The sequence below is a fragment of the Pocillopora verrucosa genome, chromosome 7, assembly GCF_036669915.1.
Source record: "Pocillopora verrucosa isolate sample1 chromosome 7, ASM3666991v2, whole genome shotgun sequence".
In the NCBI taxonomy this organism is placed as follows: domain Eukaryota; kingdom Metazoa; phylum Cnidaria; class Anthozoa; order Scleractinia; family Pocilloporidae; genus Pocillopora; species Pocillopora verrucosa.
The window spans coordinates 19,901,755-19,922,956 of NC_089318.1; the positions used below are offsets into that span (position 1 = coordinate 19,901,755).

Below are 21,202 nucleotides of genomic sequence, written 5' to 3' on the forward strand. Positions count from 1 at the left end.
TGCAATCGTTTCAACTGTCCATAGGTGAGCGAGTGCTTCACAAAAAGATGTCAACCTAACTAATATTGACTAATGAAAACAATCTAATTTTTTGAAAAAGGGAAGTACCAACGCTCAATATGAGTTCCCCAATAAATGCAGTTATACGCATTTACATTTAAGAGTTAAACAAGAAACATCTGCCCAACCCCAACACAAAGAAAGAAAATAGGACAGCATTTTTGTTAAAAAACTGCGCTTTTTCAGAATTGCAAGTAAATCATTTCACGATAGGTATTATTTTCCATTCACACTTCGTTAGGGGATCATCAATCTACTCACACAAGCTAGCATTGAAAGATAGTAGAAAAATCAGACGCAATTTGCCAGTTATTCGATATATGTGGCTATCCTGTTTCTGTCTTTCAAGGAGCCACCATCGCACCCAACAAATTGATCGACTAAGGAATAAAGGGGGTAAGCCTTTAAACTCGTTGCGGTGGCCAATTTACGTTTTCAACACAGTTGATATCACTTAATTACCCTGTTAAATTGATCGACAGTCAGCACTACAAACGGCACACAAGGAAAATACCGATCACATTCCATTCACTCTCACATTTCACCCCCACCCAGAGTCTAATTTCCAACTAGTTTACAGTAAATCCACCTCCACTTCGGTAAATAATTGTTAATTATTATTATCTGCTATACTATGTGGCGCATTTTTGGTTATCTCGACTCTATGAGGCAGCTACCACATCATATCACATCTCATTATTTGGACCTGTTTGATAGTATGACAATGACAAGAATATCTACACAATTTATTACACAAACAGCAATCCTAGATTAATATGCTCATTTGAATTTAAGGCTAAAAAAAAAAGTAAATCTTAAATGTTGGAAGAAACTTTAATGAAATTTCAATTGGTAAAACATAAATGTTACTTATAGTTTATCAGACTAAAGCCAAAAGTTAACCCAAAAAAAATCAAATAAAGCAAAAGAAAAGAGTATGCATAAACAAAATATCAAATATAGAAAATAAACAAACAAACAAAGCAAAACAACAACAAGAAACAAACAATCATGCAAACGATGCTTACTCGGAATGCCGCCTTCACTAAAAATAAACAATCAGTAGAATTAAAGTGTTACGTATTTATGGCAATAAACTAATTCTATGAAATTATTACAGCAAGTGCCCAAACAACAATAATTGCGACATAGACCGAGAGCGTTGCAGACTTCACATGGGATGAACTTGTGGAGGGCGACACACAGGCATCATACTTCTCAAAATCAACTTCCGTAATACCACAAATTTGTGCTGTTTTGCATTCCTCGTCGCACTGCTCGCCACCAGCGCTCACTGAGTTGTATAAATAATACTTTTCGAAGTTTGAACTGTCCGGAGTTTTGAACGTTTTAACCAGTGAATGAAGGGACTCTGGGCTCACATCTGGTATGCGGTAGGCGTCAGTAGCTTTGTATTCTAGTACCCACTCCGGTTTGGACACCATATTGGCCAGTGTTAGGTTAGTAAAGTACTGCCAAACATCCTAATCAAGATAAAAGAGGTAAGCTTTTTCAGTAATTGGGTAAGTTTCTAAAGAAACTGTGGTGCTGCGTCGGTGGGAGAGTATAATAGGTAATTTAGTGTTAACAACTGAGTTGAAAAAGCAAATTGAATTTAAAGGCTGACGTTTCGAGCGTTAGCCCTTCGTCAGAGTGATTGGAGGGATTGTGGGTTGTGTGTGGGTTTATGTAGTAATTTAGTGTTCACAACTCAGTTGTTAACACTAAATTACCCATTTCAGTAACATTTCAAATGAACTCCTGCTGAGAACATATTTAAACGAAAGCCTTGACTGCTCATACTCAGTGTAGTCTCCATTAAATGGTGAAAGGGGTACTGAATATATCGCGACAACAAATCAGAAAAAAGAGTTACGAAATAAAGGCAGGGATTGGATTGGACAAAGCTACACTGGCAGAAGACTTAGGTTATTTTCCGCTTGGGTGGGATCTTTTCTGGTAAAAAAATCGCCCTAAGCTTACTTTTGAGGGGATGGGGGGGGGGGGGGGGCCTTTGGATGGATACTTGGTACTTGGAGAAACCACATTACAGTATGGTGCATCCTCTCAGCCGCTGATGAAAAAAAAGTGCGACCATGAGAACTTAAAAAAGAAAATTGAAAGAAGTAACCATGGACAAAAAAGAATGAGGGTGAATAACTCGGGGAAGACTCACTGGAGGGTTTAAGAAGAGATTCCAAACAAATTCAGACTAAAGTTTTCACGATGGAAAGCTGTTTCAAGATGAAAAGCTGTAACGTAACCCTTGTGCCATAATTTTGCTGCTGTCTTAGGCCCCTTGTGGATCAAAGGCGTCCATTTTGCTGCGCCAAGGCATCCCTTTGGTGTGGTCTATTCGACACCTAAGCCACTACTACATAAAAGTCCATGCCGGCTCACTACTGCGTAAAAGTTAATGCCGGCTTACAAGCTTTTGGCATTGGTGATCGCTGTTTTCATTTGGGGGCGCCTTGCTCATTACCTTAACGTGCATGGTGCTCTTATCATACTTATAGAGCCGAATGCCAGGATTATTGTAGCCAACAGTGGGTAGTACTGTCTTCCAGGGTGTTACCGCAGGGCACAAAAAAATGGAACTTGTAGGAATTCCTAAGGAGGAAGCGTAGATTTCGCATTAAAGCGAAGTTACAAAAAAAGCAAAACAACATCAATAACAAATAGAAAAAATGAATGCAAGGGTCTGGAGGAAATTTGTCATCTGCACTCCATTAACATTATACATCAAATTATTTTTATATTGGACGGCCAATTGCAAATTGGAAACAAACACATATAAAAACACAATAAAGTGGTTGGATAAACATTCATTTATTGGTGGTTCATGAAAGCAGGGTAAAAATACATAACATTTCATGCTCGAACATAGGAGTAATTCAGAAAACATTTTGAGAATAGATATCTACCATTTAACATTGTGTAGCAGCAAGTACATTTTAAAGCCAGTCTCATATATTCGAAATTTATGCGTCTGAGACTTTCTTTTCATGGACAACATTTTGCTTCCAAACAATCAGGGTAAGGCCACCAGCTGAGAACCTCAGACTTTTTGAAACATGAGAAACCTTTTGTGCCTTACTCATTTGAAAAAAATCTAAAATTTTGGGTTGCACTGTGGTCCCTGTTAAACATCGACTAGCAATACATTACATTATGCAAAATGTATCAACTAAGTTTACCGTCTAACCTGTATCACACTTCACAGCTGAGGTTTATAAGATATAACAAGTTATGTGTAAGTTCATGTTAAAGCCAATATAGTCTATAGACGCACCGATAGATTTTCCAATTCTTATTATTTAAGAAGTGGTTTCTGAAATACATGAATATATTACTTAAATAACATAAATTTACAATGATAATAGACAGGGTAAATGAAAATCAAACGAAGAAAGGACAACAAGAACATAATTGACGGTTAGGATAAATTTACTTGCGCGGAGCGACATAGAGACACTCAAGGAAAAATGAATGCCTTCTTTTTAAAAATTTGGATGCTCTCATGCTGAATTATTTCCCTGGCTGGACATATCTTGGCCTTCACTTGGCGAGATCGCTCTCTGAGGACTAATAGAACCAAAGATATCATCGAACATTCTCTTGTACTCAGATCGGAAGTTGCTGTTCATGACGCCATAAATGACGGGGTTGATGGCGCTGCTGAGAAACCACAAGCAAGTGGCAAAGATGAAAACCTAAATAGAAGAGAAATATTTAATACAGTAGATATCACTTTTTTTTAAGGAATTTCATTAGGAATATTATTGTGAAAATCCTTAGGTCCATCTTGATAGAAACAAAGAAATTTGCTCAAAATGAAGGGATTTTTGACAAAAGAAATAGTTTGCCGGTGAATAAATCAAAAAGTGACGGGGATCACTAAGGATGGAGAATAGAGGGAGGCATGGCAACGATAAAAAAGAAAAAATTTGGCTTAATCTTCCATTGATGCATTAGCCATATGCATGACGCACGATATTCGAAGATGAGATTTACATCCATTTCCATGTAAAAATAATGCTTGTGACCTTCGTTATTTAACATGGACAATAGGCTGGATTAGTGTATTTCTGGTCCTACTCATGTTATTACGTAAAACTGTTTGTTTTCTTTTTACCCATAGCTTTTTCTTTCTTGTTTTAATACTGACACCCTTCTGTGAATGGTCACATAAAACGGTATTCCAGGATTTAAATTCCCCCAATTTTCATTAAATCTTACCAATTTTTACGGGTAGGATGGTCGAAGAGAAAAATGGTCTTCATTTAGAAAGTGAGGAAGAGGAAGGAAGAGCCGGAAAGACAATGAACAATAGTTGATTATCAGATCATTATGACTAATTACGTGTAGTCCTCTTTTGGTAGTTGACTAAAATTGCCGCAAAGATTTCTTAACAATGGAGAAAATTACTTGGCAGATGATTTTTTGGGGAAAGAAAATGTCCTAACGTGAATTAATTTGTTGGTTTTTTCAACTCGTATTAAAAATGTCTTTGAAAAAAAGACCATATTCGTTTTACTTAAATATTGTGAGAAAAAGGTTTTTTATTCGCGAGAGTCTGATATAAGAACACAGCGTGATTTTCGTAAAGATTCATTTTGAAAACGTCAGTTCGAAAAATGGACGTTTTTGGATGTAAAAGAAAATTGCAATCATGAAATGATCCTATAAACGGTGTTTTTCAATTCAAGCATGCGTAATTGTGGATTGAAGACCGAAAAAAATTTAAAGAATTACCAAGATTTAGAAATGTGACTTTGCGCTCACGTTGCCCCGTTTAAGTTTTGAATGAAATCTCATGATCATAGGTTTAAATCCTGTGTATGATTCGTAACCAGACTGCAATAAAAATATATTTTCTTTATCCCGTTATCTCTTTTTGTCACTGACCAATAGAGCATACTTTTTCAAATTGATCAACGAGACCCTAAACACGTCACTTTCATCTAAATTTTTTTTCAAATAAGTACCATAAAAAATCTTACCTGACGAGGTAAAAGAAGTGGGTTTATCTTGTCCATGGTGTCCATCACTTCTGACGGTATCCAGCAAATGGTGAAAGCAAACACGATAGATCCCACTGCCTTCGCCACGGACACTTCCTCAGAATGGTTCCTAGCCTGGGTATTCTGGCTTGCTTGATTCAGGCTCGGAGCTACGGCCACGCTGTGCTGCTCCACGGCGCGAAACACTTTCCAGTAACACACCACAATAACGACATAGGAGATCACGAAGGAACCATAAAGCCAAGCGTTGAACAAGTAAATAGCAGCTGGACTCATCATCCTCCTCCAGCACAGCAAGTAACCTGGGCAGAAGAAGACGTCATCCAGCGAAAGAAGATTGGGGAACCCGTTGATGACCAGCACCACTATCCAAATGGCGGTAATAAGAAGCAATGTGCGTTTCTTCGTAAATATTTTTTTGTAAAGGTTCCGTTTCTTAACACATAGGTACCGATTGAAAGCCGTCAAAGCCATGAGGTAGATAGATATTTGGGCAAAAATTGCCATTGCAAAAGCCTGGAATCTGCACATCCCATCGCCAAAGCGCCTCCTGCTGTTTATGACGGCATCAACTGTCAGTGGTATCACAGAAAAAGCGGTTAACAGGTCTGTGCAAGCCAGGGCGACAATTAGCATCGTGGTAGGGGTACGAAGCCTTGGGTTGCGATAGGTGATGAAGCAAAGGATGGCATTACCAAGCAAGGCAGTGATATTAATGGTTATCAAAACGGTTGATTCTATTACGAGAGTTGGTTTGCTTCTGGCTTCAAGCTGGTCTTGTAAAATAGCCAGTACATCCACGCTGGCATCACCAGGGTCAATGTTGTTCATGACAGCTGATGCTTCAACGAATGAGAGTTTCTTGAACACGTTCGGTGCACCGAGATGGAAATTTGGCTTGTGGCCTTGGCTTTTATATCCGTCCAATCAATGTTAAATTAAGAAGTGCATTTTTAATTTGTAGAGATTAAAGACTGATTGACCGTTACCTTAACTTCCTTAACGCTGGCGTAACAGAAGGAAGATAAACTAGCACTTTCGAAACAAAGTCTTCGAATCATTGTCGAACCCCCCAGCCTTATCGAATCAGCTGTTAATCATCTGATTGTCGTACGACGTATCTGATTGGATGGCGCTCATCATTTGATGGGTAAGGTGAACGACTAGGCGTCGTGTTTTGTACTTTAAGAATGGCAGCACGCGTTTCAGATGGAAAAAGGTTGTATCTGTAGCCGAAATACCGCGTCATTGCTATTCCAAGTTGTTGCAATACACATTTAAGCTTTCTCTTCGGTTAGCCGGGAATACAAAATACTTTATCTCTGGGTTTCACGCACAAGACATGTAGAAAGTAGTAAACACACGTCATGCAATCGAAATTTAAAAGCCTGACGCCTAAAGAGTGAGCTATAGTAGAATATTGATCAATGAACGATGTTTGCAAGTTTCAGGTCTGTTCGGGGCATCTTATGATTTCGAAAAAACTTTACTCCACGAGAAATTAACAACGTGTCTCCTGCTGAGATCTTTGACTAATTGGCATGCAATCTAGCCTCGTAAAGTGCGGCTTTACAAAATTAGCAAAGTTGAATAAGGTTCAGGATAAAAAAAATGATGAAATTTTCACAAAACAGACTTACAATGGGACTTATCTATCGAGTACGGGATAACATTTGTAGAACCAGTACTCAAGAAGAACACGGAAAATGAATTACAATCTGGCGAGTTCTTTGACGTAAAATGCAACTTTTCAAAATTCGCAAATGTGAAAAGAAGTTCCAGATAAATGTTTCATGCCAAAAAACAGTTAATAACTACACACGGGGCAGCTGGTGAATTTGAAAATGTTTTATTCTCCGAAAAAAACCCGTAATTACTCTTCGCCATACATTTCCGGTAATTAGAGGGTCATCACCATGCCGGAAATAAACTTAAAGTCACGTTTCAAACAAGACAAAATTATGTCCCATTATTATTCTTTGGTTTCAAGGGCATATGTTGCCTCGACTCCTCTTTCCCTGTATTGGTGAAACGCACGAAAGGCACTTAAATATTCTCAAATGGACAAAGACCGATTTTCAACGAGATTTTCACCGTATTGACGCGATGGATCGCTTAGCTGAACAAAATGACCGTTTTTTGCCCGAAGTGTTTTTTTTTCATTTATTTTTTTATTTTTTTATTAAGACTGTCTTCCTTCGTTTATGGTGAGAGCAAATAGCATTTATGACCTTTTTGCCCCGAGAGAGATCTTCCTCGACAGGTTTCCATCAACTTCCGCCTATTTCACATCTGCTTTCATAAAAATCTCTCGCTACTTCTCAGGTTAGGATTCGAGCCCGAAAAAAAAAACACACACACACACAAAAACGATCCTCCATAAATAACTGTCCACAAAAAAGGTTAAGCTGGTTATGGCAAGTTATTAAGAAAAGATGTATAAAGTTACAAACATCTTGAGGCTTGCATTAAATCACCTTTTTTTTTCACTCTTTTTGTAAATTGATCTTAACCGATTGTTTCCTCGGCTTATAAGAGACATTTAGGAAAAATTCTTACGTGGAAGGTTAAACATCTGTTACGCCACCACAAAGAAACCGTATGAATATCACTCAAATTCCAATTCTTTTGATGACAGTTAAAGGCTCTAACTTTCCTGGCCCGTTTCCTTCGAAAAAAAAATCGTTGGGCAAAACCATTGCCCACAATAACTCGTTCTTAAAAGACAAGCTTATGCCGTGAATTTTTTTTTAATGCGATAAGGAATACGGTCAACTCTCGATTAGCTCGTAAGCGGACACCCTCGGGAATTGGAAAAAGTGTTCGTTGTCCGCTTACGAGAATTATTCCTACTAGCGGACGCCAAAGAAAAATAGGCTGGATATCCGCCTACGGAAAAAACAGGAGGAAAAGTACACCACAATGGACGGCGGACAGATGGAAATTTGTCAAAACCCATTCCCATTGTGCTGCTGCTTTGTCAAAAGGTTATATTTCTGTTGATTTGCAAATGAAAGACAAATTTCACTGCCATAAGTAAATTGTTTTGCATGGGGTTTCCGCTTAGGAGAGAGCGTAAACAAAAGAAAAATCCAATTTTCACTTTCAGAAGTGTCCGCTTTCGATCTACACTGCAAGTTCTACAAATAATCGGACCGAATTTGGAAATCAGATTTACTTGCATTCTTGGCTATTTCGGTAAGATACAAAATATAATTTTTAAACAGGAAAATATACCTATACTCCTTGGAATCTGATTTCTTTGGTTCGATTCAATTCAGCTGGCAGTACAGAACAGTCTATGTAAATTTGTAATCGCTAATAAAGTCTCTAATTGAGTTTTCTTTTCTCCAGTATTTTATCTTTACAAAGTATTGCCGACACTCATTCATTGACGTTTCATCCAGTTTACTAGTTTATAGGTGTCAGATTTACTGGGAAAATAACGAAGATGAGCGTTCATTTAGACTGGAAAAGTCCGCTGGCTATAAAACAAACTCGAAAATGTGCACTAATTTTCTTGTCGGGGCGGATAAAGAATACATCTACTCTCAAATTTCCATTGTTGTGACAATGGTCGGCTCAGTGCATAACAATTTTCCTCATCTAGAAGTTATTTGTTGCATGACCGTGTCGCTGTGGTACCAATTATCGATTTCTTCACTTTGCTGATAGCCTGACAATTAAAAACGGCAATGCCGCCAGTAGTTTAGATGAGCAGGAAACATTTTTGACGGCGAGATGTTTTGGAAGTTGCGTAAAAAAATTTCCTAAGATCTTAAAGCAATGGTTCATCAGAAAGAGAGCGAAATATTTAGGAACTAAAGGAAAAATTTAGGTGAGTTATTGTTTCTTGGTTAAATCTTCATGATGCAGGAATCCTAACAAGGTTCCTTTTTTAGGGCACAGCACCAACTTAGGGCAATCTTATTTGATTTTATAGCGGGGTCTGGTGAGATAAATATAATTTGTCTTGATTCACTGAATAAAGTCACAATGGTTGGAAATTAACAACAAGCAAAACATTTGCTCCGCTTCATAGCTGAGTTAAATCAATAACACCCAACTAGTAACTGGAATAAAGGGTGTAAGTTTCTAAAGAAACTGTGGTGCTGCGTCAGTGGGAGAGTATAACAGGGTAATTAAGCATTATCAGCTAAGTTAATAACGTGACTTGGCCGACGTAAAGAGTTTCAAAGCTGATGTTTTGAGCGTTAGCCGTTCATCATTCGCTCTAACGAAGGGCTGACGTTCGAAACGTCAGCTTTGAAACTCTTTACGGTGGCCAATTTACGTTATCAACTCAGTTTATAATATTAAATTACCCTAGTATCTGGGATAAACGAGTTTGAATCCCTTCCAAGTTCTCCTTGTCAGCAAGTTGAGAAACGTGCAGAAAACAGAATGGAGAATGTGCATACGTTAGGGTGTAAAGGATTAATTTATTTCCTTTGAAACCCTCACTTTCAGCCTGGTCATTGTCTGAAAAAATTCCTGATTTAACGATAAATTTAAGGATAAATAATCTAGCTCATTATTAGCTACTGAGTTTTACCTTTCCCGTCATAGATAATTTTAAAGCTGTCGCAGTGCTGATGAGCAAGAAAATGGCCGGTGATGACGTCAGCATGTTTCATGATGGCAGCAATGTAATCTTTGTTGAATTTGGGATAAAACCACTTCTTTCCTGGAGCTCGCTCAAAAGCACCGGGCGGAACATGACCTATAATAAACACCTGGGAAAATATGATTTTCCAATTCATATAAAACGTAGAAAGATGCATGCTATACGTTTGATCAAAACAAGGAAGAAGAGGGTTGCAACACGTTCGTGTTGGTTTTTTTCTAACTCGCCGACCGACTGCGCAAAGGACGGAACGACTGACTGACGGACCTACTGACTGATGGACCTACTGAGTAAGTGGCTGACTGACTGCCCAATTGACGGAACAACTGACTGACGGATCTACTGACTGATGGTCCTACTGACTGACGGACCTACTGAGTAAGTGGCCGACTGACTGCCCAATTGACGGACTGACTGACTGGATGGCTGGCCGGGACTTTCTGAAAAAATTACTAACTTAGACAAGAGTAGCTTTAACCATCTTGATAGAAAAAATCTCTGATGGATACACACCTTCTCGTTGATGCGACTTGCTTTAGTGAGCACAACGTCTAGCCACGCAAATTGGCCGGCAGGATCAGAGATATTCCCTGTTAGCTTGTCGTTTGTATAGTAATACACGGTATTCAGACTGACTAAACGCAAGCCAGGCTTAATGAGAACTGTGTAAAATCCGCCTGAAGAAAAAACAGAGAGGTTTTAGATGTTTTTTTTGGTTTTTAAATTACTTCACAGTGAGCTAATATACAAAACAGATTGTTCCAGAAAATCTGAATAGTATTCACAAAATTGTGGCTTCATTTTCGATTGAAACTTTCAATTTAAGAAGGAAGACATTCAAAGCTGGACAATCATTATCGTCATACTTTGTTTGTTTGTTGTTTTGTTTCGTTTTATGTTCGTTTCGTGGTAAAATATAAAGTTTCTTTGAAATCTTTGAAACAAGCATCGAAATGAAAATGGCAATAATTCTCTCCTTTCACGCAATTAGTGCAGATGGGCTCGTGGAGATGACAGTTTGAATGAGACATTAGAAAGCCCTCTCGCGTTACAGAGCATGATAGTCTCCTGTCTTCGCCCTACCAAGCCACTTATGGATATTCCGTGCGAACAGTCGACTAGAACAAATTAATTCACTCACATGTATTTGGCATCACTTTCTTGGGAAAAAGAGCTTTTCGCATTCTATTACAAAGAGGCAATTTTATGGAAAGGATTGAAGGATTAGGTCTAGAGCGTCTGTATCGCTTTACTTGAGAGTGTCATTTACCCCTTTTAAAGGTATTCACCGCATCCTGAGGAAGCCATCGGCTCCATAAATTACCAACTGCCCAGTAAATGTAATTCGGTTCGGGTGGCATCAGGTGCTTCGGATGGTAGTCGTGGTTTCCGAGGGCCGGATAAACCGTCGTGTTTGGAAAGACAGCGCTGAGCAAGTCGGTTAAGTTCTTCACCGTTTCTATCACTTCGTTTGTACTCAGTTGGCTGTTTGGGACGTGTGGCATGTCATCGCTGAGGATTAATTACATAGGAGACTGGTTACTATTTATCGCCGGGGTTAAGAGGGTTCCCGGAGGATTCTGGTAATCTCGTTCCCAGATCTTACGCTGAAACTGAAATGAGTTACAATCATGTGGCCTTGGAGGGTCTGGATTCAATACAAAGATTTTGGTTGTGTCACAGTGTAATTTACCTGACACCCCCCACAGGCCTTTAGTATTCCATTGACCCCCCTCAAAGGCAACCAATTTTCTGTAGTCCTCCCCGTTACACTCTGTTAGCGGTGACTGATCCTGTCTCCTTTCCCCTGCAACTATGTAATAACCCCGCCCCCCCTAAAAAAAAGTCATCCGACTCCCCTTCCTCGTGGCGAAAAATAATAACCGGTCCCTTAGAGAGAGATTTAGGTCATTGGAAACAGAAAGAATAATGTCAAAAATCAACTGATTTCTTTGCGTAATCTCGTACCCAGATCCAACCGTGTAACTGAAATGTGGGAGGCCGTGGAAGGTCTGGGTACGAGACAAGTCATTGCATATCATTTTGTGGAAAGGTAGGAAGGTTCTAACACGGCTGGAAAAGCTGCGGACCTATTTCCGATTATTTGCTGCCAGATTAATGGAGGAGAGGGTATGAGTACCAAATAATCAGTTCCAGGCAGTCAGTTTAAAGGGAGGACTCTCTCGCTCTCTACGCGTCATTTTCCCGGAAAAAAAAAAAAAAAAAAAAAAAAAAAAACGCGGTCGATTTCCTGTCACCTGTTTGTTTCTTCGTCTTACTGACTGAGATCTAGCGAGCAAGCAACCGAACACAAATACCACAATTCCCAGGAGAACTCGAACTTTTCACCTTTTGTCCTTGCTTTTTTAAAACACATCGCACATCTATAAAGGCATCCAATTCACAAAATTATACCGACTTCATTACGGTTGCCAACCAGGAATGATTGCTTTTCGAAGTAAATAGAAAGTCTGGATCGATAGCTATTACGGCGAACGGTTAAAGTTTGGCCATTTTACGACTTACAGTAAATTTCCTTCCGTCATAGTTAACAGAAATATTTTACGGGTAAATTTTTTTATTTTTTATTTTACCATTAACGGTTAAAATTCATCCAACTGCAAAATGTTTTTGCCGTCTCAGGGCTGATGGTTAACCCCACTGAGATCTTTTAAATAACTTACCCTGTCCAAATGATGAAATCCGGATTTGGCTCGATGCTTTTCATTGCAAATACTGATGAGTTTATAAGTCTCCACGGGGAATCACAAAGATAGTCACCCCATTTGCCAGCATGGGTAGGCGTCTCACTGTTTGGGGTCTGGGAATTACATATCTTCCCAGGCTCTGTGGGGGACTGGTATGTTTTGTCGAAATGAAAGTCTGTAACCTGCCAGAAGCTTCCTGTAAAGGAGACGTAGATAACACAAATATTTATGGAGCGTCATTCCTTCCAATATTGATTCACCGATCTATGCTGCGTGACTCTAAGGTGGTGTTGCGTGACACTTTCGCATTGATTGCAAGGGTCTTTCGCTTGTCACTCTCACTCTAATTAAACCCGTTAAGAATCGAAGAAGGATATTTTTATGATATCAGTTATAGAAAGCTTCCGGCGATAGCTCTTTTCATCTTTCGTTTTCGTTTGCTAAAACTACCGAACTTTGAAATCGATCTAGTACTTAATTTCAGTTAACTCATTAAATCGGCATATTCAATATTGCATTGCATGATGTCAAAGGAACAGTTCATTGCTTCATATATATTTATAGATACATGTATTCTTATTTATTTAGTAAGATTAAATTACGACTACCATACCAAGCAAATTTGTCTCTGTATATTTCACCCTTAAAAGTTATCCATTGGTAAAATGTTTACATATGCATGGCTTTTCCCAAAGAAGTAAGCTCGCATGGAACCACTCGCGGTCGAAGATTGCTTGCTAAATGTTTGTTCACCTTTAATATTAGGACAGCAAGAACCAAATTTCAACGAGACCGGACGATTTGCTTCATACCATTGAGCGCTATGCTAATTTTTATGCAGTGTAAACAATATAACGAGTGTCCTTTATACAGTTTATATTAGATAAAATACTGGTTAAAATACGGTGGTTACCTTCCTCCAGTATCACAGGCTTGAACAGGAGAAAAAACACTACCAAATGTAGCACTTTTTCCATAGTCTCCACCAATGAAAAGAGTGGTAACTTTCGAACGTAGATTTTTCTTACTTCCGCTTATATGGCCTTGTTGTGCTAGTGTTAACAAGCGAGACACTGATGTGATGATTATGAAATCACATCCGGTGCTTATGAGGTGTTCGACTCGATGTTTTGGATTCACGAGCCGTATCGTCGATGATTGAAATCAATCCGCGTACAATGATTCCTCCACCACTATTTGTGTTTCAGGTTCGTTTCTCCCAAGATCGACTTGTCGTTTAATCTAAACCGTTAACGACTGGGTTTGAGTCTATGAATTAAATCGTTGGCTTAGCATGGTTGGTGTAGCCGCTGTCGGGTCTCGTCACACAACGCGTTAGGGGAGGGTATATTTGTGACGTGACTAAACGTCGGCCATGAGAAAGACTTGCTTACTTGCGGCTTGGGTTGGCAAACTAGAGAAGATTTTTTAAGCCGTTTATTAGAGTTTAGAAGGGTGAATGAATCAGCAACCAAAGTTGTGCTTAAACGCACATTCCTGAATCATATATGAAGGGGACGTGTTATTTATGTTCTCCTGTTTCTCTTTTTAAAGACATGACATCAAGATTTCAGCCGAAAAGCGCAGTAATCATACTACTATCTCGTGACCGGAATTGACCGTTCTTCCTTAAGCTTTAAAACTGTTTTTACTTGTTTATGCGCCGCGGTCCTTATCATTTTTTTCTAAAGCGGTGAGGGACATGGCTCTTGTTTCGTTTTGTTTGCCAGTTTTTTTTTTAAAACTTAGCTAATTTTTCATTCTTCTGGTTTAGTGGGGCATTTATTCGAGGGCGATGTTGATCGATAGTTTTCCTTCAGTTTGCGATGTTTATCAGAGGGCGGCAATTAATTGAGTGGATACGGAAAGAGCTGACTTTTGAACCTGTTCAACGTACTTCGTCGAAACGTCTCCTCAAATTACAGGGCGCCCTGAAAAGATGCGATTATAATCTCATTTCACAAGATGATTGTGTGACTGCAAGTTTGTGTGTACATGCTTCAGATCAGGGCCCAGTTGTTCTAAGGCTCATTAGCGCTAACCCAAGATTAAATTATAATCCAGGTTTCTTTATTCCTATGTTCAAAAGTCTCTTTGGAATTTTTTCCTCTGTTTTTTATGGAGCATCCAATCATCGACTTATTTACAAAAAGAATTATGCTGAATTTTCTTTTAAAACTTTCAGATGTGAAATCAGATTTGACATTAACCCTGGGTTATCTTAACCCAGCTGAAAACAACCGGGGCTACAGGGTGTAGAACCACAGGACCGCAGGGTGTTAGCACCCTAAAATGAAGGTCTCCAGATTATCCAGGTAGTTACTGCTTCATACTGTCAAATTGTTTACCCACATTTCCCACTAATTCACTTATTTCACAAACCTTATATCAGATTCTCTCAAAAGCCTTAGCCACCATTCGAGCTTCACCAAAACTTTCCACATATCAAAATGTAGTCAAATTTATATTTTTTCCTGATTATATTCATCATAAGTTCTTAACTTTAAGAAACGAGCGTGGCTCTTTCAAGTATTTCACACAGTTCAGTTTTGAAATATGGCAACCTTCCCTGCATGTGACTTTCAGTTAGAAGTCGATCATCAGGGTTAAATCATTTGTTTGATCATTAACATTAACCTTTTAAGAGCTGTAATTCAGCTAAGCCGGCATAAAAAAGGTAAAACTGATTTTGTTGAAAAATTTAAATTAATTTTACAGCAAACTCCTCCGTGAACGGGATTAAAACAAGCCTACCTACTGAAACTACTCTGTCAGGTTGTTCTCGGAAAACTGTTTACTCCAAGTAACTGATAAATAAAAACCCTAAGTTTTTGATTCATTGTTTATTTCTCCAGTCAAAATCGGCGCACATTTGGTGAAGACATCTTGCAGTCCCTTAAATTGTTCCTTTGAAGCCAATTTCAATTCTGATTTCTAAATACTTGTACAGCTCTAGTGTGAAGTGTCTGCTTCATGCCAACAAATTCAGTTACTTCAAATTTTTAAAACTGACACTCTTCATCTTCAAGAAATCTGTAAGGATCTGCGATTGCTATTGAAGTGGTTGAATTACGACTATTACAACGAGGGGAATCACTTCTACCAGCATCAGACGATACCTGTTCCGACTTAGTAGGACAACCTTTGGCCGTATATCTCTCTGCTTGTGGAGGAAGATATGCTGAGTTATTTCCAACAGCCTGAGCAGAACACGCGGACGCAGATGCCACTGCTTTAGGAGGGAGATATGTTGGGTTGTTCCCAACTGCGTCAATCACTTGAGCTCCTGTATTTTGGCGCCCAGTGTTTTCCGTTATATTCTGATCTCTAGGTACGCGCTGGGAAGTATCGGCTTCACTTGAATTTGATGAGTGCTCATGGTCTCTGGAGTCTGGTGGCTGATCGCTAACTGCTTGATGAATGGGAGGGTATGGTGGATTGTTTGCACCTGCGCCTGGAGAGTTTCTCAAATGACCCGCGTGTAGTTCACTTCGATCGTCAACTGCGTGATGAATGGAAGGGTATGTTGGATTCTTTTCTCCTCCATCTGAGGACTGTTCCGTCCGCGGGGGTCGTTGATCTACGTCTTCTGTTGTGGGTTGATCTCTGACTGCTCGGTGAATTGGAGGATATTGTGGATTGTTTCCCCCTGCCCTTAATGAGTGTTCTTGCTGATCGTGTGTTGTGTGTTGATCACTGATTGCCTGGTGAATGAGAGGGTAAGACGGATTCCTCTCTGCTCCATCTGAGTGGGGTTCTTCCTTGAAGAGTCGTTGTCCTATGTCCTCTGGAGTAAATTGATCTCTGACCGCTTGATGAACTGGAGGATACTGTGGATTGTTCGTACCTGTACTTGAAGACTCTTGCTGACTAGTGTCTGGTAGGCGTTGATCACCAACTGCCTGGTGAAGAGAAGGATAGGATGGATTCTTTTCTTCTCTACCTGCGGGGGGTTCCTCCTCGAAGAGTAATTGTCCTATGTTCTCTGGAGTGGGTTGATCTCTGACTGCTTGATGAACTGGAGGATACTGTGGATTGTTCTTCTCTGTACCCGAGGAGTCTTCTTGCTGACCAGTGTCGGGTGTGCGTTGATCACAAACTGCTTGGTAAATGGAAGGATAGGATGGATTATTTTCTCCTCCACCAGAGGGGGGATCCTCTTTGAAGAGTCGTTGTCCTATGTCCTCTGGTGTATGTTGATCTCTGACTGCCTGATGAATTGGAGGATACTTTGGATTGTTCGTACCTGTGGCTGACAAGTCTTCTTGCTGACCAGTGTCCGGTGTTCGTTCATCACAAACTGCTTGGTGAATAGAAGGATAGGATGGATTATTTTCTTCTCCACCAGAGGGGGGATCCCTCTTGAAGAGTCGTTGTCCTATGTCCTCTGGTGTATGTTGATCTCTGACTGCCTGATGAATTGGAGGATACTTTGGATTGTTCGTACCTGTGGCTGACGAGTCTTCTTGTTGACCAGTGTCCGGTGTTCGTTGATCACTAACTGCTTGGTGAATAGAAGGATAGGATGGATTATTTTCTTCTCCACCAGAGGGGGGATCCCTCTTGAAGAGTCGTTGTCCTATGTCCTCTGATGTATGTTGATCTCTGACCGCCTGATGAATTGGAGGATACTTTGGATTGTTCGTACCCGTAGCTGACGAGTCTTCTTGTTGACCAGTGTCCGGTGTTCGTTGATCACTAACTGCTTGGTGAATAGAAGGATAGGATGGATTATTTTCTTCTCCACCTGAGGGGAGATACTCCCTGAAGATTAACTGTCCTGTGTCTTCTGGTGCAGGTTGATCTCTGACCGCCTGATGAATTGGAGGATACTGTGGATTGTTCGTACCTATATTTGAGGAGTCTTCTTGCTGATCGGTTTTTGGTGTGCATTGGTCACTAACTGCCTGGTGAATAGAAGGATAGGACGGATTCTTTTCTTCTCCACTTGAGGAGGAATTCTCCTTCAAGAGTCGTTGTCCCGTGTCCTTTGGTGTAGTTTGATCTCTAACCGCTCGGTGAATTGGAGGATAATGTTCTACAGGATGTTGATCCGAATTTTCTTCACGTTGACGATACGAAGGACTTCCATCACCGACTGACTGATCTATTTTTGAGGATGGTGTTTTGCTTCTACCATGTCCAAACGTGTACGGCATTATTCCATCTACCCTTATCTTTTCAGGAGCACAGTCCTGGCCATTTACTGTAGAAACCACTAGCAGCTGCATTAAGTTATCACCCGATGTACCGGCTTCCTTCCGTAACTGATGAAGGTATTGTTGGGTAAATGCCAAGTGATATTCGATTTCCTCAACGATTGACGGCTGTAAGAACACTGTGTTACCACTTGGCTTAGCAAACTTCAGCGTCAATGTCCCTGGTGTGGTGTGCCCAACCTAGGATTAAAAAAAAGCCAAAAAAAAAATTAAACAAGTTAAGCTCGCCACTTGATGAACATAAAGTGACCTGAATTCCCGTCCAGCACTGTACATGGTGCACACGACAATTTATGTTACTGATCTGTCAATCAAACTATATAATGGAATTTTGATTAGTTCAGCACCCCTCTTCCCCACCCCCCGCAATTATGAAAAAAAACGTGTATGCATACCAAAAAAAAAATTTCTGTTGTAAGTAATACAATAGCGATCAGGGTGGACTGGCTGTAAATTTCTGTTGATTTCTGGCTCATTTACATTACAAAAAGTTCCTTCTTAATTGAGAAACTATTAATTCAGCCTGCTCATTTTCTGTAAGTTAATTTTAGCATACCCACTTCAATTTAAATCAACAATGCCATATCTTCTGGCTGCATCAATATTCTGATAATTCACCTGAAAAAACATTTCTCCAACCTCCAGATGGTTTATTGGCCCAGATAGATGGAGGATAACTCTGCCATCCTTGACTAGAGGAAAACCCTAAAAAAGAGAGAGCATTAATTAAACTGAACTTGTATGACACCTGCCATAGAGTTATTCTGATATTTCTCTAGCTACACCCCTCCCCATGTTATTTTGCCTGGTATGTTGCATGTAAAGAAAGAATCTTTTAGATTATATGATGATATGCGATGGTTTTCAAATAAACTCTTAAAGCAGGCAAAAAGGGTAGAGAGGTCTTTTCCCACCTAGTGCATTTGCCAATGTCCACCTTTTCGTATGAAACTGCACATCTCAGTTGAGGGAAAGTGAACCCATGGAAACTTGATTCTACAACTCAAACTGATGAGTTCCCTTACCTAACCAGTCCACAAAAGGCAAAATTAATACTCATTAAATCAAGTTGTTTAAGTCTAAGGAAGTGACTTCTTTTTACCATTCACCCCAACATATGATATAAAGTGTCACTTCTTCTTGCAGTGCAAATATGTTATCTTGCAAATAGTTGATGAGAACATACAAGCTTATCAGTTAGAGGGTATTTTTTGATAAAGAACCAGATTCTCCTGTCTTATTTGAAAGGCTAATTTATGACTCTCTTGAGAGAATCACTCATAAGATTTTAGAAGCAACAGGGTAAAGCATTTGTGGCAGCTATCATGATTCACAAAATCAGTTCAATGCATACAATCTGGAAGATTATATAATATTCACCTCAGCTTTGAGTTTCTCCAGAAGTAATGTAGTTGGTCTGAGAAATTTTTCTGTAAAGCTCCTATGTGACCCATTAAACTTCTGATTTAATATCTCCCTCAAGCTTTGTTGAACCCTATTGCTACAAGGGTAACTGTTTCCATAGTGAACTGCAAGGGCACGTTGTGCAGTTATAAGAGTGTCCTGGAAATTAAGAATAATCATGCTTACTGGTAATTAAACACTTAAAATCTTATTCCCTCATTCAACAAGCAACACAGATCAGCTGTAAAATGAGGTATAATGTACCAAATCCTTACAATGAATTTTCACATGAATATACATCTCCAAAAGTAAAGGGAAGTCATATCAGACAAAAACAATTACTGAAATAAATTAATAATCATTAAGAAATGAGAAAAAACTGAATCAAATGAACAAAACTAAAGAATAATGAAAAGGGAGAGAAAAGGAATAAAAAATAGATCTATTTGCTGACTGATGGCTGAATGCACCAGATGAGTAAATGACTGAGTGGTTGATTAGTTTATTTATTGATTAAAAGAAACAGATTGGCAACCAGGATAATTAAAGTTCATAAGGCAACCAGGTGTACAATCAGACATGGTTTGATGCTACTCTGGTTTAAAGATTTAATGAATGTAACTGGGAAGTTACAATTCACAGACCCAATGTTTTGACACTCCTGTCTAGTGCCTACATTAAGGATGATCTAAATGCTGCAAAAAAGGGGTCCTTTTATACTCTCACTAATTAGCTGCACTTTTTTCTGACGAGGCGTAAATAGAGGTAAATAGATTGGCAACCATTACCATTACATTTTTGGCTTGAATGAACCCAGTCTCTTTAGATGGTCTTAAATCTGCTGATCAATAGATTTCTCTATTACAATGCAATATTGAGACAAATCTTAACACTCATGGCTCAATCGTTTTGATTCAATTAGAAAGCTAGATTACTACTTGTTTTCTCCAGCACATTCATCATGCTATTTTTCTTGGTTATTCATCTATCAAATGTATCCATTTTGACCTTGAATGACTTATTGTGGTTTCGAACCATCAGTCCATATTGATTTCTTTCACTTTCGAAAATTTCTGTACAGTTTCTCTTAAATCTCCATATCAAATTCACTCATATCCAGTACTGATTATAACCAACGATGACCACAAACCATACACTTAACCTTATAACTTCCACAAGTGATTAATATGTAAGGTATCCTCGTAATGTCCCTACATTATCCAGCTAACGGGTAATCAAGTACTAAAAGTGATCAGATATAAGTCGTTATCTCGATCCAACGCTAAAATTTTGTTATTTATTGACCGAAGGAAATGTGTAGCAGCTGGAGGGTAAATTGGAAATTTAATAACCAGATCTTGGAAGTGAAAGGGTTGACAGACCTACACCAGTAGATTTCGAAATCAACAGCGAACAAAATTAATATTTGCATACAAATTTCATACTTCCGGTTTACCTAAGTCCATCAAATAATTCTGTTTTGCTTTCAAGGAAGTTCTCAAATCCCTTTTTTAGATTAAGTAAGGTAGCATATAAAGGGATTCAAACTTATGCTTTTCCTCAGACGATCACAGGTTACTTATTTCATGAAATCCATGAACTGTGAACATGCATAAATAAAATTTCACAGCAAACTGTTTCGAAGGCCCCTATATCAACATCTACAAACACTGGCTGAATGAATGAGCGTAAGGATTTACTCGATCATACCTGTGTATGACCGAGGAGAGCCTGTCTTTTTGTACCACCATATAATTACGATGAAAGAAACAGAAACGCTTACGATCGCAAGTTTATTCACTTTGAAGAAACTGCTGCATATCAAGTAAAATTGAATGTGTACTGTTTGCTGAGGCAGTTCAGAAGTCTTTTTTGCTCGACATTCATTTCAACATTCATTTATAAATTAATAATAAAGTATTTTCCTCACCTCTACAGTAAGCGAAGTGGAAGCCATTGTAAACATTCCAGTTTTCAGTTTCCGCGAAAAACCGGATGACGTAATTCTAAACCTAAAATTAGGAATTGGATCGGACTGGCCCATATCTTTCCAGAATGGACTGGGTTAACGTCAGCGGAGAATGATATTCTATGTTTTCGTGCCAATTTTTAAAATCTCTCTTTTTCAGGTTTTATTCTCTCTTATACCATATTTATAGT

At 39.1% G+C, this 21,202-nt stretch overlaps 2 protein-coding genes across 2 annotated transcripts; both read right to left on the reverse strand.

Moving 5' to 3' along the window:
* Nucleotides 1-224: 224 nt before the first annotated feature.
* Nucleotides 225-21,045, reverse strand: LOC131770123 (uncharacterized). The gene is made up of 11 exons (XM_066169936.1): nucleotides 20,973-21,045; nucleotides 19,019-19,201; nucleotides 18,257-18,343; nucleotides 15,633-17,818; nucleotides 13,333-13,442; nucleotides 12,396-12,615; nucleotides 10,982-11,223; nucleotides 10,225-10,388; nucleotides 9,640-9,820; nucleotides 2,543-2,670; nucleotides 225-1,544 (listed from the first exon to the last, which is right to left on the reverse strand). Exons 1-11 carry the CDS (start codon nucleotides 21,006-21,008, stop codon nucleotides 1,164-1,166), a joined length of 3,918 nt encoding a protein of 1,305 aa, XP_066026033.1. The 5' UTR covers nucleotides 21,009-21,045; the 3' UTR covers nucleotides 225-1,163.
* Nucleotides 2,966-5,915, reverse strand: LOC136282376 (melatonin receptor type 1B-like). Its single transcript, XM_066169935.1, has 2 exons — nucleotides 5,064-5,915; nucleotides 2,966-3,773 (listed from the first exon to the last, which is right to left on the reverse strand). The coding sequence occupies exons 1-2, from the start codon at nucleotides 5,913-5,915 to the stop codon at nucleotides 3,579-3,581; spliced, it is 1,047 nt and encodes a 348-aa protein (XP_066026032.1). The 3' UTR covers nucleotides 2,966-3,578.
* Nucleotides 21,046-21,202: the final 157 nt, after the last annotated feature.

Coding starts and splice junctions, on each gene's coding strand:
- LOC136282376 (XM_066169935.1), bottom strand. CDS start 5,915: ATGAACAACATTGACCCTGGTGATGCCAGCGTGGATGTACTGGCTATT. Junction 3,774..5,063: donor CACTTCTTTTACCTCGTCAG/GTAAGATTTTTT, acceptor TCTTCTATTTAG/GTTTTCATCTTTGCCACTTG.
- LOC131770123 (XM_066169936.1), bottom strand. CDS start 21,008: ATGTTTACAATGGCTTCCACTTCGCTTACTGTAGAG. Junction 12,616..13,332: donor GCCTGTGATACTGGAGGAAG/GTAACCACCGTA, acceptor TCTCCTTTACAG/GAAGCTTCTGGCAGGTTACA. Junction 1,545..2,542: donor AGAGCACCATGCACGTTAAG/GTAATGAGCAAG, acceptor TATCTTGATTAG/GATGTTTGGCAGTACTTTAC.